This window comes from Pelodiscus sinensis, chromosome 10 (genome assembly GCF_052426305.1).
Source record: "Pelodiscus sinensis isolate ZL-2025 chromosome 10, ASM5242630v1, whole genome shotgun sequence".
Taxonomy (NCBI): domain Eukaryota; kingdom Metazoa; phylum Chordata; order Testudines; family Trionychidae; genus Pelodiscus; species Pelodiscus sinensis.
In genome coordinates this window covers 15617610-15637641 of record NC_143061.1, presented here as the reverse complement: position 1 = coordinate 15637641, position 20032 = coordinate 15617610, and the positions used below count along the sequence as shown (strand labels likewise).

General features: G+C 48.3%; 2 protein-coding genes across 12 annotated transcripts in view; one reads left to right on the top strand and one right to left on the bottom strand.

Annotated features, from left to right (window-relative positions):
* Positions 1-11608, bottom strand: part of NCEH1 (neutral cholesterol ester hydrolase 1) — a 42798-nt gene extending 31190 nt beyond the window's left edge. Inside the window, exon 1 of one of the 3 annotated variants that reach the window (XM_025190463.3) lies at positions 11223-11608. Coding sequence is in view for 1 of the 3 variants with exons in the window: in XM_006134628.5 (XP_006134690.2) it covers positions 3033-3278 (246 nt within the window). In the remaining 2 variants the exon portion in view is untranslated. Of the gene's footprint in view, positions 1-3032; positions 3683-11222 lie in introns of those variants that run through there. The other 2 variants (XM_006134628.5, XM_075937972.2) reach the window with 2 other exon arrangements.
* A 230-nt stretch (positions 11609-11838) lies between these two features.
* The window catches only part of ECT2 (epithelial cell transforming 2), a 67313-nt gene continuing 59119 nt past the window's right edge, over positions 11839-20032 (top strand). For 7 of the 9 annotated variants that reach the window (XM_089780762.1, XM_089780760.1, XM_089780756.1 and 4 more), the window contains exons 1-3: positions 11839-11973; positions 18999-19156; positions 19698-19856. In XM_089780762.1, coding sequence (XP_089636888.1) covers positions 19039-19156; positions 19698-19856 — 277 coding nt within the window. In that variant the 5' untranslated portion in view covers positions 11839-11973; positions 18999-19038. The remainder of the gene's footprint in view (positions 11974-18998; positions 19157-19697; positions 19857-20032) is intronic. The other 2 variants (XM_089780755.1, XM_089780754.1) reach the window with 2 other exon arrangements.

Sequence of the window (20032 nt, the reverse complement as noted above, 5' to 3'; positions counted from 1 at the left end):
CGAGACAAATGGCTTGGTTATTGTCTTTAGTCCATCCCCTCCAGGGTCCCTAGTGTGGGCCGCTGTCAGCAGACAGGCTACTGGGCTAGATGGACCTTTGGTCTGACCCAGTACAGCCATTCTTATGTTATGTTCTAAGCTCAGGGCTCAGGGTTGGGGGTCTCATTGGACCACCTTGATTTTCATGCAAACCTGCTCCTGAGTGGCCAGGCTGGCAGCTATCCTGCCCTAGATAGCCACTTTCCTGTGCCTATTGCGCAGGTCATGGACGTTGGAGGCCTCCCCCCAAACCTGGATGAGGTCCATGATCTCCGCACTTGACCAGGCGGGCGCCCCCCTCTTGCAGCCCCGGGCAAGCTCCTGGGAGCCGCCAGCCTGGTCCCGGGAAGAGGCGGAGGGCTGGGTGGCAGCAGGTGGCTGGCTCGTGCCGTGCCAGGTGCTGGCAGGCTTGTACTTGGCATGGGCACTGTAGCCAGACCGTGCCCCTTTAAGGGCTCCGGGGCTGGGAGGGGGGCAGACGAGTTTCCCTGGCTTGGCCCAGAGTAGCCACCAGGGCAACCTGGGAAGGGCTAGCCTCCCTCTAGTTTGAATTAAGTGGCTACACAGCCCTTAATTCGAACTACTTAATTCGAACTAGGCGTTACTCCTCGTAGAATGAGGTTTACCTAGTTTGAATTAAGCGCTCCGCTAGTTCGAATTAAGTTCGAACTAGCGGTTTGCCTGTGTAGCGCCTATGAAAGTTAATTCGAACTAACGGCTGTTAGTTCGAATTAACTTTGTAGTGTAGACATACCCTTGTTCTTTCCTTTTAAAAAGTAAACTTCTGTGGGAGGGGATTGTTTGCTGTTTTACTTAGTTTGCAGGACCATGTACTTTAGTGTTAAATACATAAATGGAATGGTGGAGTTTATACAGTAATAGTAAAAACACAACGTCTGATTAAATTAAGAGCAAGTGTATTTCTGGAGGATATGCTGTCATTCAACTACAGGTTATGGGTGTGACACAGGAATTACTGGGCAAAATTCTAAAGCCTGTGTTATGTAGGAGGTTTTAACTAGATTATCATTACACGCCCTTCTGGGCTTAACATTTATGAACTGATTATGGTGGCTGTTTACAATCCAACTGCTTCAGAAACTCATGCAGAGCAAATGAAGGGACCCAAACACATAAGTTGCTGAGCTCCCTTTACTTCTGTTGAAGAAAGGAGTTATTTTGGAGCATGTTCACATCACTTAGCTAATTAATTTATCATTGGTTACAAGAATGTGTATGAAAAACAAAATTTATCATTTCACCTCCATAGATTTATTAAAAGTTATTCATGTATGCCATTTTATAGAATGAAGCACTACTGGCAAATATAGCTTTTTAAAGAGTGCCTTTGCATATATGGCAGATTAAAACCATAGTTGTTCATCAATTGCTATAAAAAGATCAGACTGCACTAGTAGAAGAGGAATTAAGTTCATGTAAAACATTTTGTAACCTCTGGTCTGCATGATGTCACCATAAAAACACCAGAACAAAATTTAAAATGGGAGAAAAGGTTATGGAGCTGTTGAAATGTTATTCGAAAAACAGAGTATAAGGAATACAGTGTACAAAGGTAGACTCCTCTTGTTTATTAGTGCAAACCCAAAAACCAATTTAACTGGACTTGAGTTTTCCTCCATTTTCAAACTTTTCACACTACATTCTTCCTCAAACATGATCGGTAAAGTGCTGGGATACAAACATTCAATTTGTTTCTAGTGTTAGAAAATGCAGAAGAGGCAACATGTAATAAACTGCATACAAAACAGGCCCATATGCAGTGGTGTGTGCATGAAGGGTGCGAAAGCACCCCCCATGGTTCCTTAAGTAACCTATGTTTGGGCAGCCAGGGGGAAGGCAGGAGCAGTGAGCTGCCTGAGCCTCCCTCCCCCATATCCTGATCAGTGGGGGAAAGCAGTGGCTGATTTCCCTGCTTATTTGGGGGTGCATTTACACCTAGCAGCATTACTAAAAAAGTATGCACTATGCTAGTGCATGGTTTACTAATCTGGACAGAAGCAGCAGCAGCAAACAACTAACCACTGGCTCTGCCTTGCTCTTACATGGTGATTTCTAGTGCATTTACCTAGAGAGAATGAAATACATTGCATTTGACATCCCTAAAAATCTTGTGCTTCTGGATCTGTGAGTGGGATTAAGTAAAGCAGAGATCATCAGCCCCTTCTCTTTTAATGTCATGCAGCAAATGTCTGCAACTGCGCTGGGGGCTGCAATGAGGTTAGCAATTTTCCTTCTTACCTGCCTTGAGTAGGGACTGACTATAAAATGCTTTCAGTTTCTACCATGGAGTCAACCCCATCACTTCTCAAATAATCAGGGTGTGGGTCCTAAAAAGCCGAAAAGGTTTAGTTTGGCGCTAAACAGTGGGAAGAACCTTCGCTCCGACCAGGCTCCTCAATGTCACAAGAACAGCCTAATAAAGAAGATAAGGGGTTTTGAAGTAGATTGGATCATGGGGCATTTTCCTATCAGCTGTTGTAATATAAAAAGTGTGTGAGAACAGAGATCCGATTCTATTTCTAGATTTTCTGCCGAGAGTCCCTTAGTCACCGCAACTGCAAATGAATATTGTAAAACGGAGTAAAAACTAGCACAAAGGGGTTTCTCTCTAGCATTTTTCATTCATTTAATGCAAAGGCAGCAAGGGAGGAAATGGGAGCGCTTGCTGCGGTAAATCAACCAACCAGCTAATCCAAGAGGAGTAAAGCCATCTGACAGCAGAATTTATAGCGCATTACCATTTTAAATAAATTAAGATCAGATACATTTACAGAGATAATTTCTGCCAACACGCCCAGAGGCGCCTTGGCGGCAGCAGCTGCTACAAAAAGCTCAGGCGCCTCTCTTCCCTTAAAATCACTCATCAGCTGCACATGACATTTCCTCAGCTGACTGCAAGGGAGAGAAATACAGGGGGCGTACAGAGACAGAGAAGGAAGATGAAGAGACAAAATTGCATGGATCAAGCTTACCATTTGCTGGGTTGCCCTGAAAGTGGCATCCAGCAGCATGAGCTTCCAGGGATCCGAAACTGTGCTGGGTAAGGGCAGATACACATAATAGGCTGTCAAGGCTGCCAGCGCAGTCACCAAAACAAAGGCTGATTTCATACTGGACCGCTGCCTTCTTTGCTGTGTACGAGCACAGACACCGAAGCAAGTTTTTTCTGCCTCCTGCAAGTTTGCTGCAAGGTTGTAGCTCCCATTCAGGGGTTTCATAACCTTCACAAGCCAATCAGAAGACGCGTACAGAGGAAGTCTCGGCTTCCGTCCCTACATCTGTGTCCTTGCAATTGTTTTCATTTCATCATGCTTCGGCCCTTATCTGATCACAGAGACATCTAGGGGACACTGTGATGCAGTGCACCACTTGAATCGCATCCTGTAGCCATAGAGCACCTACTGCACAGCCACTATTGCTCAGCAACGGGGTCAGACAGTCTTTATGTAATCCAGCCCCCAAGTCACCAGTCTGCCCCATGAATCACACATTGCATCTGATAATGGCAAGTCTCCAGTCCCTGCAGGATGTAATTTTAGACTGAGCAAGAGCAGTTCCATGGAAGCCAAAGCCATATACTTTATGCCTATGAACAGTCCCAATGGCTTCAGTGGGTCAAACTGCTGAAAGGCAAAACACCCTATAGGTGCTTGCAGGATTGAGAGCATTATTTTTACAAAATATACTGCAGTACATGTGTGAAAGTATTATTGTCGCTAATAAAAACTATATTATATTTAAGGAACATGGAACAATGTATTTTTCACGTCTTCCCATTTAGAAACTTAGTTAGCCAAAGACATATTGTCAGTTGCAATAGACTCCTCATTGACAGGAGAGCAGGGAAGATACCCTTGACTGTACTTGTATTTAATTTTATAGAGTCTGTAATACCAAAGCACCTATGCAATGTCAGGAATGAAGATGAAAGGAATGGAGAGATCAGAATCCACTGAGAGAAGCATGAGGTGCATTAAATGTCTTTGTCAACCCCCAGTAAGTCTATAAATGAGAAATGAAAGGTGTTTGTTAGAATCTGTTATTGTGGATCATGGGCTACTTTTGGGAAGGGGTGATTTTGACAAGAGAAAGATAGTAAATGACCATCTCAATAAATTAGGAAAGCAGCCTGAAGTGGAGATGATTTGTTTAAAAATGTGTGACAGGGTTGAATTGGTATACTTTTTGGAATGAGCATGTGGAAAATTTAGGGAAAGAACTGTAGATTTGGGATGAAAATTCCAATGGAAAAAATTCCCTTGACTTCAGTGAGCCCAGGAGTTTACCAAATTACAATACTAAAAATTGTGCTTTTTATTTCAGCATATTTTATCCTACATACAATAACAAAATTCCTAAACAAGTCTTTTCCTCTTATCCTTTCTTTCCCCCACATAAATTAAAAGTGGAGGCCACCTGTGATGGACCCCGTGGGGTCCACACTAACCTGCGTCGGGGGATCACCCCCCCCCGGCGCAGAGAGGGCAAGCGGACGGCCTGGGTGGTTGGAATAGCCCCAGTTGGGCCGAGACCTGATGCAGGGGAACGCGCCTGGCCCCACGGCTAAGAGGGCAGGGCCAGACAGGGCTGCGGCAGGCGGGCCGGGAGCCTGGCGAGCGTGCCGGCTATGCAGGGCTGTGCAAGGCAGGGGGTGGAGCACCAAGCCCCAGCTGGTGCACAGAGAGGAGTGCGGACGTCCGAGGGGCGGGGCTAGCATCCCCGGTGTCCTTGCCCGGGCCGCTTGAAAAGCGGCCGGGAGAGACAGCTGGAGGCGGCACCGGGAGGAGCCGCCGAACGCCCCACAAGCGGACAAGCATCCCACCCCACTGGATGGCAAGAAGACTGACACCGGAACCCCCAGGACGCCAGCCGGACGGGGCGGACGGGTCGGGTGGGGTAAGTGGCCCGGGCAAACCCCCGGGCAGGGCGGCCGGGAGCAGGGAGTGGAAGAAGCCCGGGGCAGAGTGCTTCTGGCGCCCGTGGGCAGGTGAGTTATGGGGATAGTCCCCATCTGCCGTGGAGGGAATGCGATAGTTACGCCCCACTTAGGACCCCGGGGTGGGACCCGGTGGAGAGGGCGGGCCCGGGTTCCCCACACCCCTCCTCTTCGCCCGCCACCCCTATTTTCCCAGTGAATCCGTCACAAGGTCACTCCGCAACTCTTAGGGAGTCAGGCAACCAAGACCGAGAACTAAGATGCTCTATACCCATTACCCCATTCCGGGGAGGACCTTTCTTCGGAACGGGCCCCCGGGACTTCCCTCCCCCCCATTCCCTACAAGACCCATGGACCCCTGATGGGGCAGGGCAGTGAGTCCGCTGAACCCCGGCACCGACACATGGCCGGGTGATCGCACTCACATCCCCCACCCCGGGGAACAAGCTCCGGGACAGACATACGTTAGTCACAGACGGAGGGTCCGCTGAACCCCCCTGCCCTGTCGGGAGGGGGCGCTCGCACCCAGTAAATCCTTCACAGTGGTGGAGAATGTGGGTAGTTAGGTCGTTGTGATGCCCCCCCCCCCCCACAGCCTAAACAGCTGGGCAGCTGGCGAGCACTCCATGCGACGGATGATAGTGGATCTGACGACTCCATGGAGCCATGGTACCCAGTGGGTGGAGGGGCTGAAGCAGGAGGCGTCATGGGGGGGCAGGGTTAGGAGGCATCGTGGGGGTGGGACAAAGGGACAGGAAGGGGGGTTAGGGGACAGGAAGGTGCGGGGCTTGGAGGCATCATGGGAAGGGGGCAGGGTACCTGTCAAAATTTCATGGTGATGGAAGGTATCGAGGCATTAACTACTAACATCCACATAACCAGTGGTTATTCTATACATTTGTGCTTGTTAACCCATGTTAAAAAGATCAAATATTTCATTAAATGTCTAGTTTCATAGGGTATGTCTACACTACCCTCCTAATTCAAACTAGGAGGGTAATGTAGGCATACCGCACTTGCAAATGAAGCCCGGGATTTGAATTTCCCGGGCTTCATTTGCATAAGCCGGGCGCCGCCATTTTTAAATCCCGGCTAGTTTGAACCCCGTGCCGCGCGGCTACACGTGGCATGGAGTAGCTAGTTCGGATTAGGCTTCCTAATCCGAACTAGCTGTACTCCTCATTCCACGAGGAGTACAGCTAGTTCGGATTAGAAGCCTAATCCGAACTAGCTACTCCGTGCGCGTGTAGCCGCGCGGCACGGGGTTCGAACTAGCCGGGATTTAAAAATGGCGGCGCCCGGCTTATGCAAATGAAGCCCGGGAATTCAAATCCCGGGCTTCATTTGCAAGTGCGGTATGCCTACATTACCCCGCTAGTTCGAACTAGCGGGGTAGTGTAAACATACCCATATATACCATGAATCAAATGAATATAAAAGAATGAGCACACCCCTAATTTTAATTCTTATTTTAAAACTAATTAATCAGGAAAGAAAAGACATAAAACTAATACAGTTTATGTAAAGGTCTTGAAAAGAGAAGCTCTCTTAAAAATGGCCATGAAAAATTAGATGACTAATTTGTAAGAAATAAAAAGCTGACACTTGATCCTGTTGTCATTGGAGTCAAAGATAATGAATTTCAGTGGGAACAGGAGAAAATCCTTCAAGTTTGTGAGGAAATGGGGTTCCAAGGACCACAACAATATTTATAATTTATAACATTACAAAAGTAGAATGCATTTTCTAGAACTGGTTTCCACATACAGTTTATTGAGCAAGTTGTATGTTAAAGGGCTAATAGGAAATGAGTCAAGGATGCAGCAGCACATTAACTACGTTACTTAAAGAGAAACAACAGTTCCACAGAGAATCTTTTTTCCCCCAAGAGTTCTTAACTGTGCTGTAAAATTTTGCTATAGGTTGAAAAACAAACTTTTTTTTTCAAATTAGCAAAAATTTCAGTTATTTCTAAAGTTTACATGTGCTACACACACACACACAGAAAGGACAATCTCTGATGGTGTACAAAAATTTCAGTTATTTCTAAAGTTTACATGTACTACACACACACAAAAATGACATTCTCTGATGGTGTAAACTGGCACAGCTCTATCAATTTCAATGGAGTAGCATCAACTAATTTACAGGATCACGGAAAATGCTGTGAAAGGCAGCCTTTAAGCAATCACTCCAAGGTATTGCCAAGCATTTTACAATGTTAAATTATCTGTAATAAGAATCATGAATTGTAGTGTCCATAAAATATATGGCATATATATATTGAAGGACTTGACTCTGCAAACACACACACTTTAAGTATACGTGTAAGTGCAGAAATTTGAGGCAAAGTTTGTGCACAAGTGATTCTAGACTTTGCATTGTTTCCATTTGCTACTTCTAGTTTTGATACCGAAATGCCAAACACTAGTCAGAAACAATGGCCATGTTATCCAAGCCCAAAACGGATCTTCTGTGGAGGTATCTTCCAGCTAATTGGCAGAAGTGAAGTCAGCTGTCTTTTGTGGCAGGTTTCCCCCATCTTGAAGACCCCAGGGGGACTTTTCTGACCATGCAGAGTCCATGCTGAGGGAGGAGGAGGCAGGATGGCCAGGAAAGGAGGAGTGAGATGGGGGTAGGAGTTGGTGTGTGTGTGTGTGGGGGGGGGTGGGGGGCAATATTGTCCTCTCTCTGTCCCTGCAAAATGCACCCAGATAATATATCATATGGACATGCTGTCCTTTCTGTGGACACCCCAAAAAGATCCCTGGGACAACTGTAGCCAGGGAGAGAACCTAACTGCTCACAGCAACTAGCGGACAAAGCCAGCAGCGGCGGCTGGGAGCCCTGGCGCTTTTGAATCACAGGACCCTGGGGCAGTTGCCCCGTTTGTCCCTTACCTTTCCCTGTCAGCGGGCCTGTTTATGTGTGTGTCATTTTAGTAATATCAGTAGGAAAAAAACGTGAACGGAAACCAGTGAAATTTGGCAATCCTGTACATGGACAATAGTAAATAAAATGTCTTGTAGGCCACACACACAACCCTGATAGACCACATGCAGTTGCCCATTACAGCCTTACATGATCTGGTTGGAAGAAATTGGGAATCCATGATTTGGTACAGCAGGATCAAGTCCCAAGATGTTTTTCAGAGTATAAATAGAAACAACAAGCTCCCGCTAATGCTTTTAAATTTTGACAAAAAGCAGAAAATCATCAGCATGAGTGTTGTTATTGTGTGAAATAATAGCTGAGACCACCTATCCAGTTTGCAGGATTCAAACCTTTTACTCATGCACACAGTTCCTACTTACATGGGTCATATGCCTACCAGCCCTTACTCACATAAGCAATCCCTATTACAAGCAATGTCCTCTTTCCTTTGGTCCTTAGGATCTGGTTCAAAACCCTCTAATGTGAAATCACTTTCACTGACTTCAGTAGGCTTGGGATCAGGCCCTAAGTCAACAAGATATCTAAAGTAGTAAGCAGAGCCCTGCAAATCTGCAGCTCATTTTTGCAGATACAGATACAAATTTTGCATCCAGAACTCTACAAATCTGCAGGTACCCACTTTATATAATTTTTCCATATACAGATGTGGATGTGCCATGGTCTTGTAATAAGTATCCCTAATATAAAAAGGATGAATACTATCAAAACATTTAATTTTAGTATATAAGAATTCACCATATAATAATTGTTAGAAGGACATCAGTCAAATTCCTTTTAAATTGTCTGTCAGAATTTATTAAATTAGATTTTTACTAATAAGATGCAGAATACATACAAAATATTACTTTCCAATTCACAAAGGTTTAATATTAGAGAAGAATACAAAATAGGAAAAAATTAAAAGCATTAGGTTTAGTTAATTTTATAACACTTTTGATTCAGTTGAGTCAGCTAACATTCATGTGAACCATTCACATTTCCATTGATCATTTTTCCCTTTGATTTGATTATTCCGAAGCTCATTTTAATCAAAATAATAAAAGACCTTAACATCCTTGAGACAAAGCTTATTAGATTTGTTAATGTGTATTTTTGATGTCCAAAATAAATTTTTATAATGATGTTTTTCATGCCCAATGGTGATGTAGGGGGTTTTGCTGAACAATTAGACAAACATGATCTTTGCCTTGAAGAGACAAATTTAAATATGATGTGTCAACTGACACAACAAAAAATAGGGAGGAAATGGGTGAAAGGGCAAGCTCCCAAGATCAGTTTAAGAATGTAAGGACATTTGCGCCATCAGCATCTTATTGCTTTTGTTGTTGTAATGATTAATACTATCAGGGGTTTAAAATCGGGTTTAAAAAGTTGACCCTGATTGAATCATCTCTGATGTAACACTCCCATTTCTCAGAGGGGTAGCTGTGAAAGTCTGGATCTGAAAAAGCGACAAGGAGTCCTGTGATACCTTATAGACCAACAGATGTATTGGAGCATAAGCTTTCATGAGCATAAGCTTTTCGTGACATGCATCTGACGAAGGGGGTCTTTGCCCACGAAAGTTTATGCTCCAATACATCTGTTAGTCTATAAGGAGCCACAGGAATCCTTGTTACTCCCATTCCTGTACCCCTAGGCTACGTCTAGACTGGCATGATTTTCCGCAAATGCTTTTAACAGAAAAGTTTTTCCGTTAAAAGCATTTGCGGAAAAGAGTGTCTAGATTGGCACAGACGCTTTTCTGCAAAAAAAAGCGTCCGTGCCAATCTTGACGCGGTTTTGTGCAAGAAAGCCCCGATCACCATTTTCGCCATCGGGGCTTTTTTGCGCAAAATAGTTTTTAGCTGTCTACACTGGCCCTTTTGTGCAAAAGCGTTTCCGGAAAAGGGCTTTTGTCCAATCTGGAGCGTGAAAGTATTTGCGCAAGAAGCACTGATTTTGTACATTACAAAGTCAGTGCTCTTGGGCAAAATCAAGCGGCCAGTGTAGACAGCTGGCAAGTTTTTGCTTGCGCAAAATCTTGCCAGTCTAGACCCACCCCTACTGTTTCGTTTTTTTCTCCTTTCATGCAGCTGAAGTGAGTTGTAAATCACAAAAGCTCATATGCCCTAATAAAACTGGCAGGCTGTGTCTAGACTGGCAAGTTTTTCCGGAAAATCAGCCGCTTTTCCGAAAAAACTTGCCAGCTGTCTACACTGGCCGCTTGAATTTCTGGAAAAGCACTGATGATCTAATGTAAGATCGTCCGTGCTTTTCCGGAAATATTATGCTGCTCCCGTTTGGGCAAAAGTCTTTTTCCGAAAGACTTTTGCGCAAAAGGGCCAGTGTAGACAGCACAGTACTGTTTTCCGCAAAAAAGCCCCGATCGTGAAAATGGCAATCAGGACTTTTTTGTGGAAAAGCGTGTTTAGATTGGCCACGGACGCTTTTCTGCAAAAAGTGCTTTTCTGTTAAAAGCATTTCTGGAAAATCATGCCAGTGTAGACATAGCCTTAATCTTTAAGGTGCCATCGCACGCCTTGCTGTTTTTGCAGAAACAGACTAACACATCTACTCTGAAACCTAAGGAACAGACTCTCAGAGGGGTAACCGTGTCAGTATCTTTACCCACAAAAGCTCATGATTCTATATCTTTTGGATAGTCTTTAAGGCCGTGGTCCCCAACACGGTGCCCGCGGGCGCCATGGCGCCCGCGGGGGCATTTGCATTCGCCCACCAGGTGCTTGGGGCTGGCCTGGCCCCGGGCACATGGTGCATGGGGAGCGCCCGGCACCGGGCACATGGCGTTTGGCGGGGGGGAGCGCCGGCCCCGGCGCTTGGGGGGGGGGGGGGAGGGAGCGCCGGCCCCGGCGCTTGGGGGGGGAGGGAGCGCCGGCCCCGTGGCGCTTGGCGGGGGGAGCGCTGGCCTGTGGCGCGCAGCGCTTGGGGGGGGGAGGGAGCGCCAGCCCCGGCCGTGTGGTGGTTGGCGGGGGGAGCGCCGGCCCCGGGCGCGCAGCCCTTGGAGGGGGCACTGGGTGCGTGGCTATGGGGGGGGGGGCCTGGCTATGGAGGGGCCCTGCCCCCGGGCACGCAAGTGTCCCCGCCCCCTGGTGCCCGACAACCTCAAAAGGTTGGGGACCACTGCTCTAAGGTGCCACAGGACCCCTGGGTGTTTCTAAGGAACAGAAATGGTTTCATTCTAGCTGGGGAGCTAGATGTGCCTGGGAAAACATGTATTGGACCCTAAATCTGACTAGCTGCAAAGGGCGGGCAGGAAAGGGTCACTCACAGTTTGCAAGCTGGGGCTCCAATCCTGCACCCCTGCGGGGGCAGCCCTACCGTGCCCCACGTTACACCGGAACCTCGTTTACGGCCCCATCACTCCGCCCTCGTGGACTGACGCCGCTGTGGGCTTGACAGGGTGGCCGCGGCTCGTCGGGGGCTGCAGAGCCAGGGCTGTGTGGGGCCGTGTCGGGGCTATGCTGGGCGGTGACTGGGGGGCGGGAGCAGTAGCGCTGGGCAATGTCGGGCGTACCCGGGCGGGCTCCTCAGCCAGGTTCCAGCTGCGCAGCGCTGCCCCTCAGAGGCTGGAACGATGGGCACGGGCTGACGTATGGCACCGTCTCTTTCAACGGTTGGGCTCGTTTGAAAAGAGCCAGCCGCCAATCAGAACCGAGGTGAGCCAGCGTCCTGTGACCCGTGTTTGGGCAAGCGGAGCTCCCCCTTTCATCCCCACACCTAAGGATTAGGGGAATCGCGCTCGGCCAATGGGCGATCGCTTTGCAACGAGCTGCACGGGCACCGTCCAATAACAGGAAGCCCTTTTCAGAGAGCGACGGGAGGAAGGGAGGGACTTCACGAAGAGAATCCCGCGAAGGACCAATGAGGAAGCGGCTTTCATAAGCACGCCGGCGCCGGCGCCGCCTGGCAACCAATGGGCGGCTCGCTTAGAGCGGCGGCTCGCTTTTTGAATTGGGGTCGGCGGCCGCTGCCTGGAGCTTGGCGGAGTGGCCGGGTTGCGGGTTTGAGCGTGAGGCGCGGTAAGGCCTTGTGGGGAGGGCCCGGGCTGGGGCCGCGGGGCCGGGTTGGGCCGCGCCGCATGCAGCGGAGCAGGTGAAGGAAGGGGCCGAGGGTAGGGCTGCCCAGAAGGGGCCGAGCGGAGCCCGGAACCCGCCCGCTCTGGGCTGCGCATGGCCGGTGTAAGGCACATCGCGCCGGCTCCTGGCGGCCTCGGGGTTAGCCCTGGCGAGCGACTCCTTGGCCCCTGCATTCGTCTGAGGAACAGCTCGCTCCGCCCTTCAAAGGCGCATCAGCTGCCGCCTTTGGCCTTAGACGCAGTCTCCGCCTGGGACTGCACCTGCCAGGCGTGTGGCTTTCCAGCCCCCCCCCCCCCGCCGCCGAGCATCCCCGCTCTGCCCGAGCCAGCCCCGTGAGCGGGGAAACCGACCAGGGCCATTGAAGTAGCACCTTGGAGACGAGCACTCTAGTATCGTCCGTTTTGGGGTGGGGGTGGGGGAGCCTTTGTTAAGTGAGGGTAACTCACTGACAACCCCGTCTGCATGTTTAACGTCTCAGAGGGGAAGCCGTTTTAGTCTGCAACTTTAAAAACCAGGCGTAGTCCTGGAGCACCTTTGAGACTATGTGTGTGTGTGTGTGTGTGTGTATATATATATATATATATATATATATATATATAATCATGAGCTTTCTTGGGCAAAATCTGCTGCTTTAGGCATGGGAATCCATGTGACCATTAATGGCAGACCATTAAATATGGCTTTAATAGACTCATTTTGGTAGTCTCTGCCAAGGACTACAGGGCATTGCATCCTCCTTTTGATAGGTAACTGATGTAATTCTTGCCTACCACACAGTGGTATGTCTGGGTGGGACTTGATTAATGTTTGTAAAATTCTTGGGACTTTTGTGCAACTTTTGAACTGTGAAAGGAATCCCTTTTTGTGGCTATTTGCATTTACTATAGTAAGTTACAGAATTCTCACCCAACATATCTAGATAAAACAAATTTGTTGGGAGGGGGAGGGGAAACTCCTTAAGGGTGATACTTACAGGTTAACTGTTCACATTCCTACTGCAGATAGGCTGACTATGAAAGCTGCAGGGGGTATCCCAAAACACTGAAATTCAAAGTAATGCTTGTGGGGGGAATAATTCCATCTACCTATATTTAGTGATGGGATGGAGGGCTCTACATTTTTTGATACCATTCAAGAAAGAGATCTCGGGGTTCTTCTGGATAGCATTCTGAAAACTTTTGCTTGGTGCATACTAGCTGTCAAAAAGGCTAACAATCTTAAGAACTATTAAGAAAGTGAAAGAAAATGAGATAATGCCATTATATAAATCTGTGTTGCTCCCACACCTTAAATACAGTGTTTGGTTCTGATCATCCCATCTCAAAAAACTTATATAAGGGAATGAGGAAAAGTTCAGAGCGAGCAACAAAGATCATTACACATAAGGAATGGCTTCCATCTGAGGAGAGACTTCCTCTTGGAAAAGAGGAGATGATATATGGAAAAGGGGGGGGAGAAGGATATGATAGATGGTTATAAAATTATGACTGGTGTGGGAAAATGAATAGATAAATGTTAATTATTCTTTCCCACAATACAAAAAATCAGGGCTCACCCAATGACAATAGTAGGTAGTAGGTTTACTACAAAAGTACTTCTTCAGACAATGCACAATTAATCTTTGGAACTCATTGCCATAGGATATTGTGATGACCAAAGTATAACTGAGTTTTTAAAAGGAAAGTCTATTGATGGTCAGAGATGCAACCTCATGCCCTAAACCTCTGACTGCCAGAATCTGAGTGGGGAAGACTTGTTGATCCTCCAAACTGTCCTTTTCTGTACTTTTCAGAGATGGGATGCTTTGCTAGATCCCTTGATCTGACCCAATACAGGGCATCTCCTCTATAAGAGGGCATCTCCTCTATAAGTCACCTGGTATACATCCGTTCCGCACTAAAGTCATTGACATTTGTAGGAATTGAGGTATTGTAAGTCCTTCCATTTCCCACTCTTAAGTCATGTGTCCTCCCCCCTCCCCCCCCAAAAGCGCAAATGGAAGTTAGCCGCAGGAAAAAAGTTCCCCGCTTTAAGTTGTTTTGCTATACGTTCAAGGAACGTAAGTGATTAATTGACTATCCGATAAGCAAAAGCTTATCGGATAGTCAACAGACTATTCTCTTTCTATCAGAAAGCTGCAGCAAAGGGAGGAAAGAGGAAGGGATGCTGGGGGAAGCCAGGTTAAAAACCGGTTCTCCCCAGTTCCGTGGGAGGGAGTAGGGCCAGGGGCACAGGCACAGCGTTGGCGTTCCACCTTTGAAATGTACAGGAGTCCCTGCTGGGGCTCTTGTGCATTTCAAAGATTGAAACGCTGCATGGAGCTTGGGGCTTGCTGGGGACTCAGGCTCCATGCAGCATTTCAATCTCTGAAATGCACAAGAGCCCCTTTTGGGGCTTTTGTAGATTTCAGAGGTGGAACTCCAGTGGCATTTCTGCCTTTGAAATATAGCAACAGCTGGGCGGGCTCTTGCTACATTTCAAAGCGGAAGCACCCCTATTGACTAATTTTATTCAATTAAAATTAGATTAATCAACTAACATCCCTAATCTTGGCTTTACAGCGAGGAAGGCCTGCATGGCAATTCTTATGTTTTTAAATATAAAGACATCTGCAGTGGTCTTAGTGAAGACACTCCTTTACCAAAGGGAGTGTCTCCTGTCTGTGTAGTTAATCCACCTCCCTGTATGTTGATGAGAGAAACTCTCTGTTGATATAACACTATCTACATGTACAGTTAGGTTGTTATAACTAGATTGATCAAAAGTGCTGTATTATACCAATCAAGGTCTGTAGTAGAGATGGTAAATATGGGTTAATTGAATAGTCGAGTAATCTCATGAATTCTTATTGGTTAGTTGACTATTCTAAAGTCCCTAGGGGTGGGGTCAGCAGCCTATGCACCTCACTCCCAAGGAGCCCCCTGCCATTTCGTGCTGCTTCCTCTGTATCAGAGGCAGCAGCATGGGGTGCCAGGCAGGAGCTGGTCTGTGAGGGGAGCCAGTTAAAACCCTTTGTGGACTGGCTGCCTGTCACCCTGTGTTATTGCCCCTGTGCTATTGCCGCAGCAGTGGGGGGTGACAGCAGCCCTTGTCTGGGGGGCCCGAGCTCCCGGACCCAGCGTGAACTTGAAATGAGCTGGGCTGCCTGCCTACCTGGCTCCTAATGCTCTTTAAATGCAGAGCCACAGCAGGGGTAGGTCCTGGACCCATCAAAGACAGGACTGAGCTGGGCTGCTGGCCAGTCTGCTAAAAAATTTACTGGTGGGGGGGTAGGGGAAGGAGAAATGCATGTAGTCTATACAATTAACCTATAAGCTTTTGCTTATTGGTTAATCGACTATACTATTACATCCCTAACATAGGCCTGGCCTATATTTGTATATAAAGCATGATCAATTTTATCCTACAGGCAACAGGGTTGATCTTTGTTACTTAATTGATTTGACCCATACACCACTTTCCTGGGATTTTACTATGTCCTCCCATGCACTGTGTTTTAACTTATGACCTCAGAGGCTACTATTTTAAAAGGGCACTGCATCTTACAAGTTTTGTGTGTTTTAAGAGAAAAAATCTGTTCATATTTTTGTAAGCAAAAATATTTATCCTTTTTGAACACAGTGAGTTGTAAGATTATCCATGCAAAACATTTTGCAGATGACTTTCCTTAAAATAATAAAAGCATAGTGCATTTGGGAGCATAAGGAGGAGAGAATATCTGCAAAAAAGATACTTAACAGTTTTCTCTTTTTTTTTTTTTATTTTTTTTATTTTTATTTTTTAAATGGTGCCTATACTGGGGTGGACAATAATTTTTGACCAGGGGCCACTTCAGAAATTTTTGAAGTGGTCTTGGGCCACCATGGAAGGGGCAGGGCCTCAGGCAGAAGGGGTGAGGCCAGGACACTTCCATGAATTCCCCCTGATTGCACATTCCCCGACCCCCCTCCCCCACACCAAAGTCTTTGCCCCTCCCCCCCTAAGAGAACCACCAGCTGTTCAAAACAGCTGGCAGTTTCTGCTAGACACTAGTGCCCCTGGCAATAGGAAGAGACTTCAGGTGCCTCCTCCCTGCTCTTCCCCGGTCAGTGAGGGCCTGGGGAGAGGGGAGCACATGAAACCTCTCTGTCCCTGCCTAGCAAGGGAGTGCTGCGCTTAGTCAGCTGCCAGCTGAGCAGTAGCTGGCAGTTGAATTTTAACTGCTGAGCCCTTTGCAAGGTGGGAGGAGACTTTGCATGCTTCCCTCCCCAGGCCTTCACTGACCTGGGGGCAGCAGAGGGGAGCACCTGCAGTGTCATGCTGCCCTGCCAGGAGCGTGTGGTACTCCTAAGAGCTGCACGCTCCTTGCAGGACAGGAGAAGGCCGTGAGGAGACTTTGCTTGCTTCCCTCCCGCTCCTAGGTGCTGATTGACCTGTGGGTGGGGGGGAGCAGCATGGCCTCCGTGGGTCGGATGAACTTGCTTGGTGGGCCGAATCTGGCCCGTGGAGGCTCTTTTGCCCACCCCTGATCTGTATCATGGTATCTTAAACTTTTCCAAACTGTTTCTCATTCCCTCATACTACAGTAAAACTCTGATGGTCCGGCACTCCTGATGGTCCGGCACCATCAGGAACCCGGAAGTGCTCTGGGCAGCTGGACCATTGGAGCTGCTCTGCCCCCAGCTTCCCAGATTCAGCTGCTGCTAAAACTGACCAGCGGCTGAATCGGGGAAGCCGGGGGCAGAGCAGCTGGAGTGCTGGGTCCCGTAGGGGCTGTGGGACCAACCCGGTAGCACCCCAGCTATCCCCGATTCAGCCGCTGCTGAAACTGACCAGCGGCTGACTCCAGGAAGCCCGAGGCAGAGCAGCTCTGCCCCGGCTTCCTGGAATCAGCTGCTGGTCAGTTCCAGCAGCGGCTGAATCAGGATGCCTGGGGCAGAGCAGCTGGGGAGCTGCTGGGTTGGTCCCACAGCCCTGAGGAGCGTCACTACTGGACCAACCCGCAGTGCCCCAGCTGCTCTGTCCCAGGCGTCCCAATTCAGCTGCTGATGAAACTGACCAGCAGCTGACTCCAGGAAGCCGGGGGCAGAGCTGCTCTGCCCTGGCTTCCTGGAGTCAGCCACTGATCAGTATCAGCAGTGGCTAACTTGGGGACGCCTGGGGCGGAGAAGCTGGGGTGCTCCGGGGTTGGTCCTGTAGCGCCGAGGAGGGGCACTGTGGGACCAACCTGGCAGCACCCCAGCTGCTCTGCCCAAGGCATCCCCAAGAGCAGCTGGGATGCTGCTGAGTTGGTCTCGCCGCGCCAAGGATCGGCGCTACCAGACTAATCAGGCAGCACTCCAGCTGCTCTGCTGCAGGCGTCCCCAATTCAGCCGCTGCTGAAACTGACCAGCAGCGGCTGAATCAGGGATGCCTGGGGCAGAGCCGGACTATCGGAAGGGGGGGCTATGAGAGGTCTGGGGTAGCATCCTCCCCCACCCCAGACCCCTCATAACCCCCCCTTCCGATAATCCAGCATATTTGATAATCTGGCACCCCCTGGGTCCTAAAAGTGCCGGATTATCGGAAGTTTACTGTACTGTGCAAATCCTTTAAGGTGCATGATGGATCACAGGAATTGCATACAGGCAGTCCCCGGGTTACGTACAAGATAGGGACTGTAGGTTTGTTCTTAAGTTGAATCTGTATTTAAGTCGGAACTGGTGTCCAGATTCAGCTGCTGCTGAAACTGATCAGTTTCAACAGTGGCTGAATCTGGACACCAGTTCTGACTTACATACAGATTCAACTTAAGAACCCCAGGCGTCCCCAAGTCAGCTGCTGCTGAAACTGATCAGCAGCTGATTCCAGGAAGCCCGGGGCAGAGCAACTCTGCCTCAGGCTTCCTGTAGTCAGCCGCTGGTCAGTTTCAGCAGCGGCTAACTTGGGGATGCCTGGGGCAGAGCAGCTCGGGTGCTGCTGGGTTGGTCCAGTAGCGCGGCCGCTCCTTGGCGCTACTGCACCAACCCAGCAGCACCCCAGCTGCTCTGCCCCAGGCGTCCTGATTCAGCCACTGCTGAAACTGATCAGCAGCAGCTGAATCAGGACTCCTGGGGCAGAGCAGCTGGGGTGCTGCGGGGTTGGTGCAGTAGCGCCAAGGAGCGGTGCTGTGGGACCAACCGGCAGTGCCCCACCTGCTCTACCACAGGCCCTGGGCTTTGCTCCACGTCTCCCTGGTCTGCTGGGGGAGGGGGGCACTAGCTGCGTCCCCCCCCCCCCCCAGCAGACCAGGGAGACGCCGAGCAAAGCCGCGGAGGACCCGGGGCCGGACCCGCGGCGCTTCCAGATCAGCGCTGCAGTCCGGCCTGGGTCCTCCGCGGCTTTGCTCGGCGTCTCCCTGGTCTGCTGGGGGAGCCAGCAGACCAGGGAGACGGGGAGCAGCTTTTCTCGCCCCGTAGGAGGCGGGCGGCGGGACCAGGCGTCCCGCCGCTCCAGTCCTCCGGGGCGAGAAAATCCCTGTTCGTAACTGCGGATCCGACATAAGTCGGATCCGCGTAACTCGGGGACTGCCTGTATTTCCAAATCCACTTACGAAAGCATTCTACTGACTAGAAGAAGTCCTTGATTAATTGATTCTTCAGGTAAGTGCACTTAGCTCTCTAGTCCATCCCTTATTCTGGTGGGTTTAGATGGACATGAGACAGATGTGTCTTTTCTGAAGTTTACAATTGTTCAGCTGCTTATATGATCGAGGAGAAACATGATGTTGATAAGGAGTTAGTCCCATAATGTGGGGATTGTGAATGGGTACTAATGTTCAGCAGTCTGCTGTTTCTGCAGGATGAAAATTTTCCAGTGCTGGATAGTTTCTGTTTTGCCTGTTGGCATCCTGCAAATTCACTGATTCTTTCCCTTCCCCGCCCCCGTCAGATAACTAGGATAACTTTGTGTTTAAATGCTGCACTGAGTACTTTATTATTGCTTTTAAGTAATACCTTATAACTCTGTAGGTAGATAACGTTCTTGGTTCTTCTATGAGACTTTCCGGTGATGGCGAGGAACCCTTTCTCTCTGTCTGTGACAAGGACTGCATCCCTGAAATTGCCCAGTAAGCCAGGCCTGAGCAACTCTAACAGTGAGCAGGACGAATGTGGTCCAGGGGTGGCAGGTTTGTAAGAATTTTGGTGGTGCCCAGAACCTGTACCCCTCCCCACTTAGGCAGGTAATGGGCAAGAGGGGGAGGAGAGCTTAATGTTCTGAGGGGGAGTTTGGGAAGGGGAAGGGTGTTTAGCTAATCCAGCTCCCTGAACCTCTTTCAGATCACATTTAACAAAACTTGTACTGGAGTAAGCAAGCAATTTCATGAGATCAGGGATCAAAATAAATACTCCAAGCTGCCACTTTTTTTTTTTAAAGGGAACACTGAGCTTTCTACTTCCATATCCCCTAGGTATCAAAATGCCCTGTCCTCACAATCTATTTTTTGAGGGAAACTGTATGAATTACCTGTAAAAGTTATTCTGTGATAGTTGTATACACTCTGACTCTTACATGCTAATATTCTCTTAGTTAGAATTATTTTAAGTGGGATTTGTTAGTATTCTTAAAGTTTAGAAGTCTAAAATTAACTTCTCTATTCTACAGAACTTTTTACTGGCTATTTGTTTATCTGTTCAGATGAAATATATTTTGGGTACTTTATTTTGCAGCTGCTGAAGAAAGAAGCACAGATTTGATCATGACTGACAGCAGTATGCTAGTGTCTGACATAGGAAGTAGTCTCTTGGGAGATTCTTCTGTTCTTGATTCAAAAATTACTGAAACTTCCAAGGAGAATGTATTTATTGGATTGGCTACACACATGGAAGGTAACAGGAAAAGTATTTTTCAATAGTGTCACACCTGTTTGTTTTGAATATTGTTTCTTGGAAGATGAATATTTTTTTTATGGGAGTGCCAATAGCTTGAAACATTTTGTATAGACATAAAGCTGGTACGAACCAACAGTAGTATTTCTGAGTTGTTCAAAGCCATGTTAAAAGGG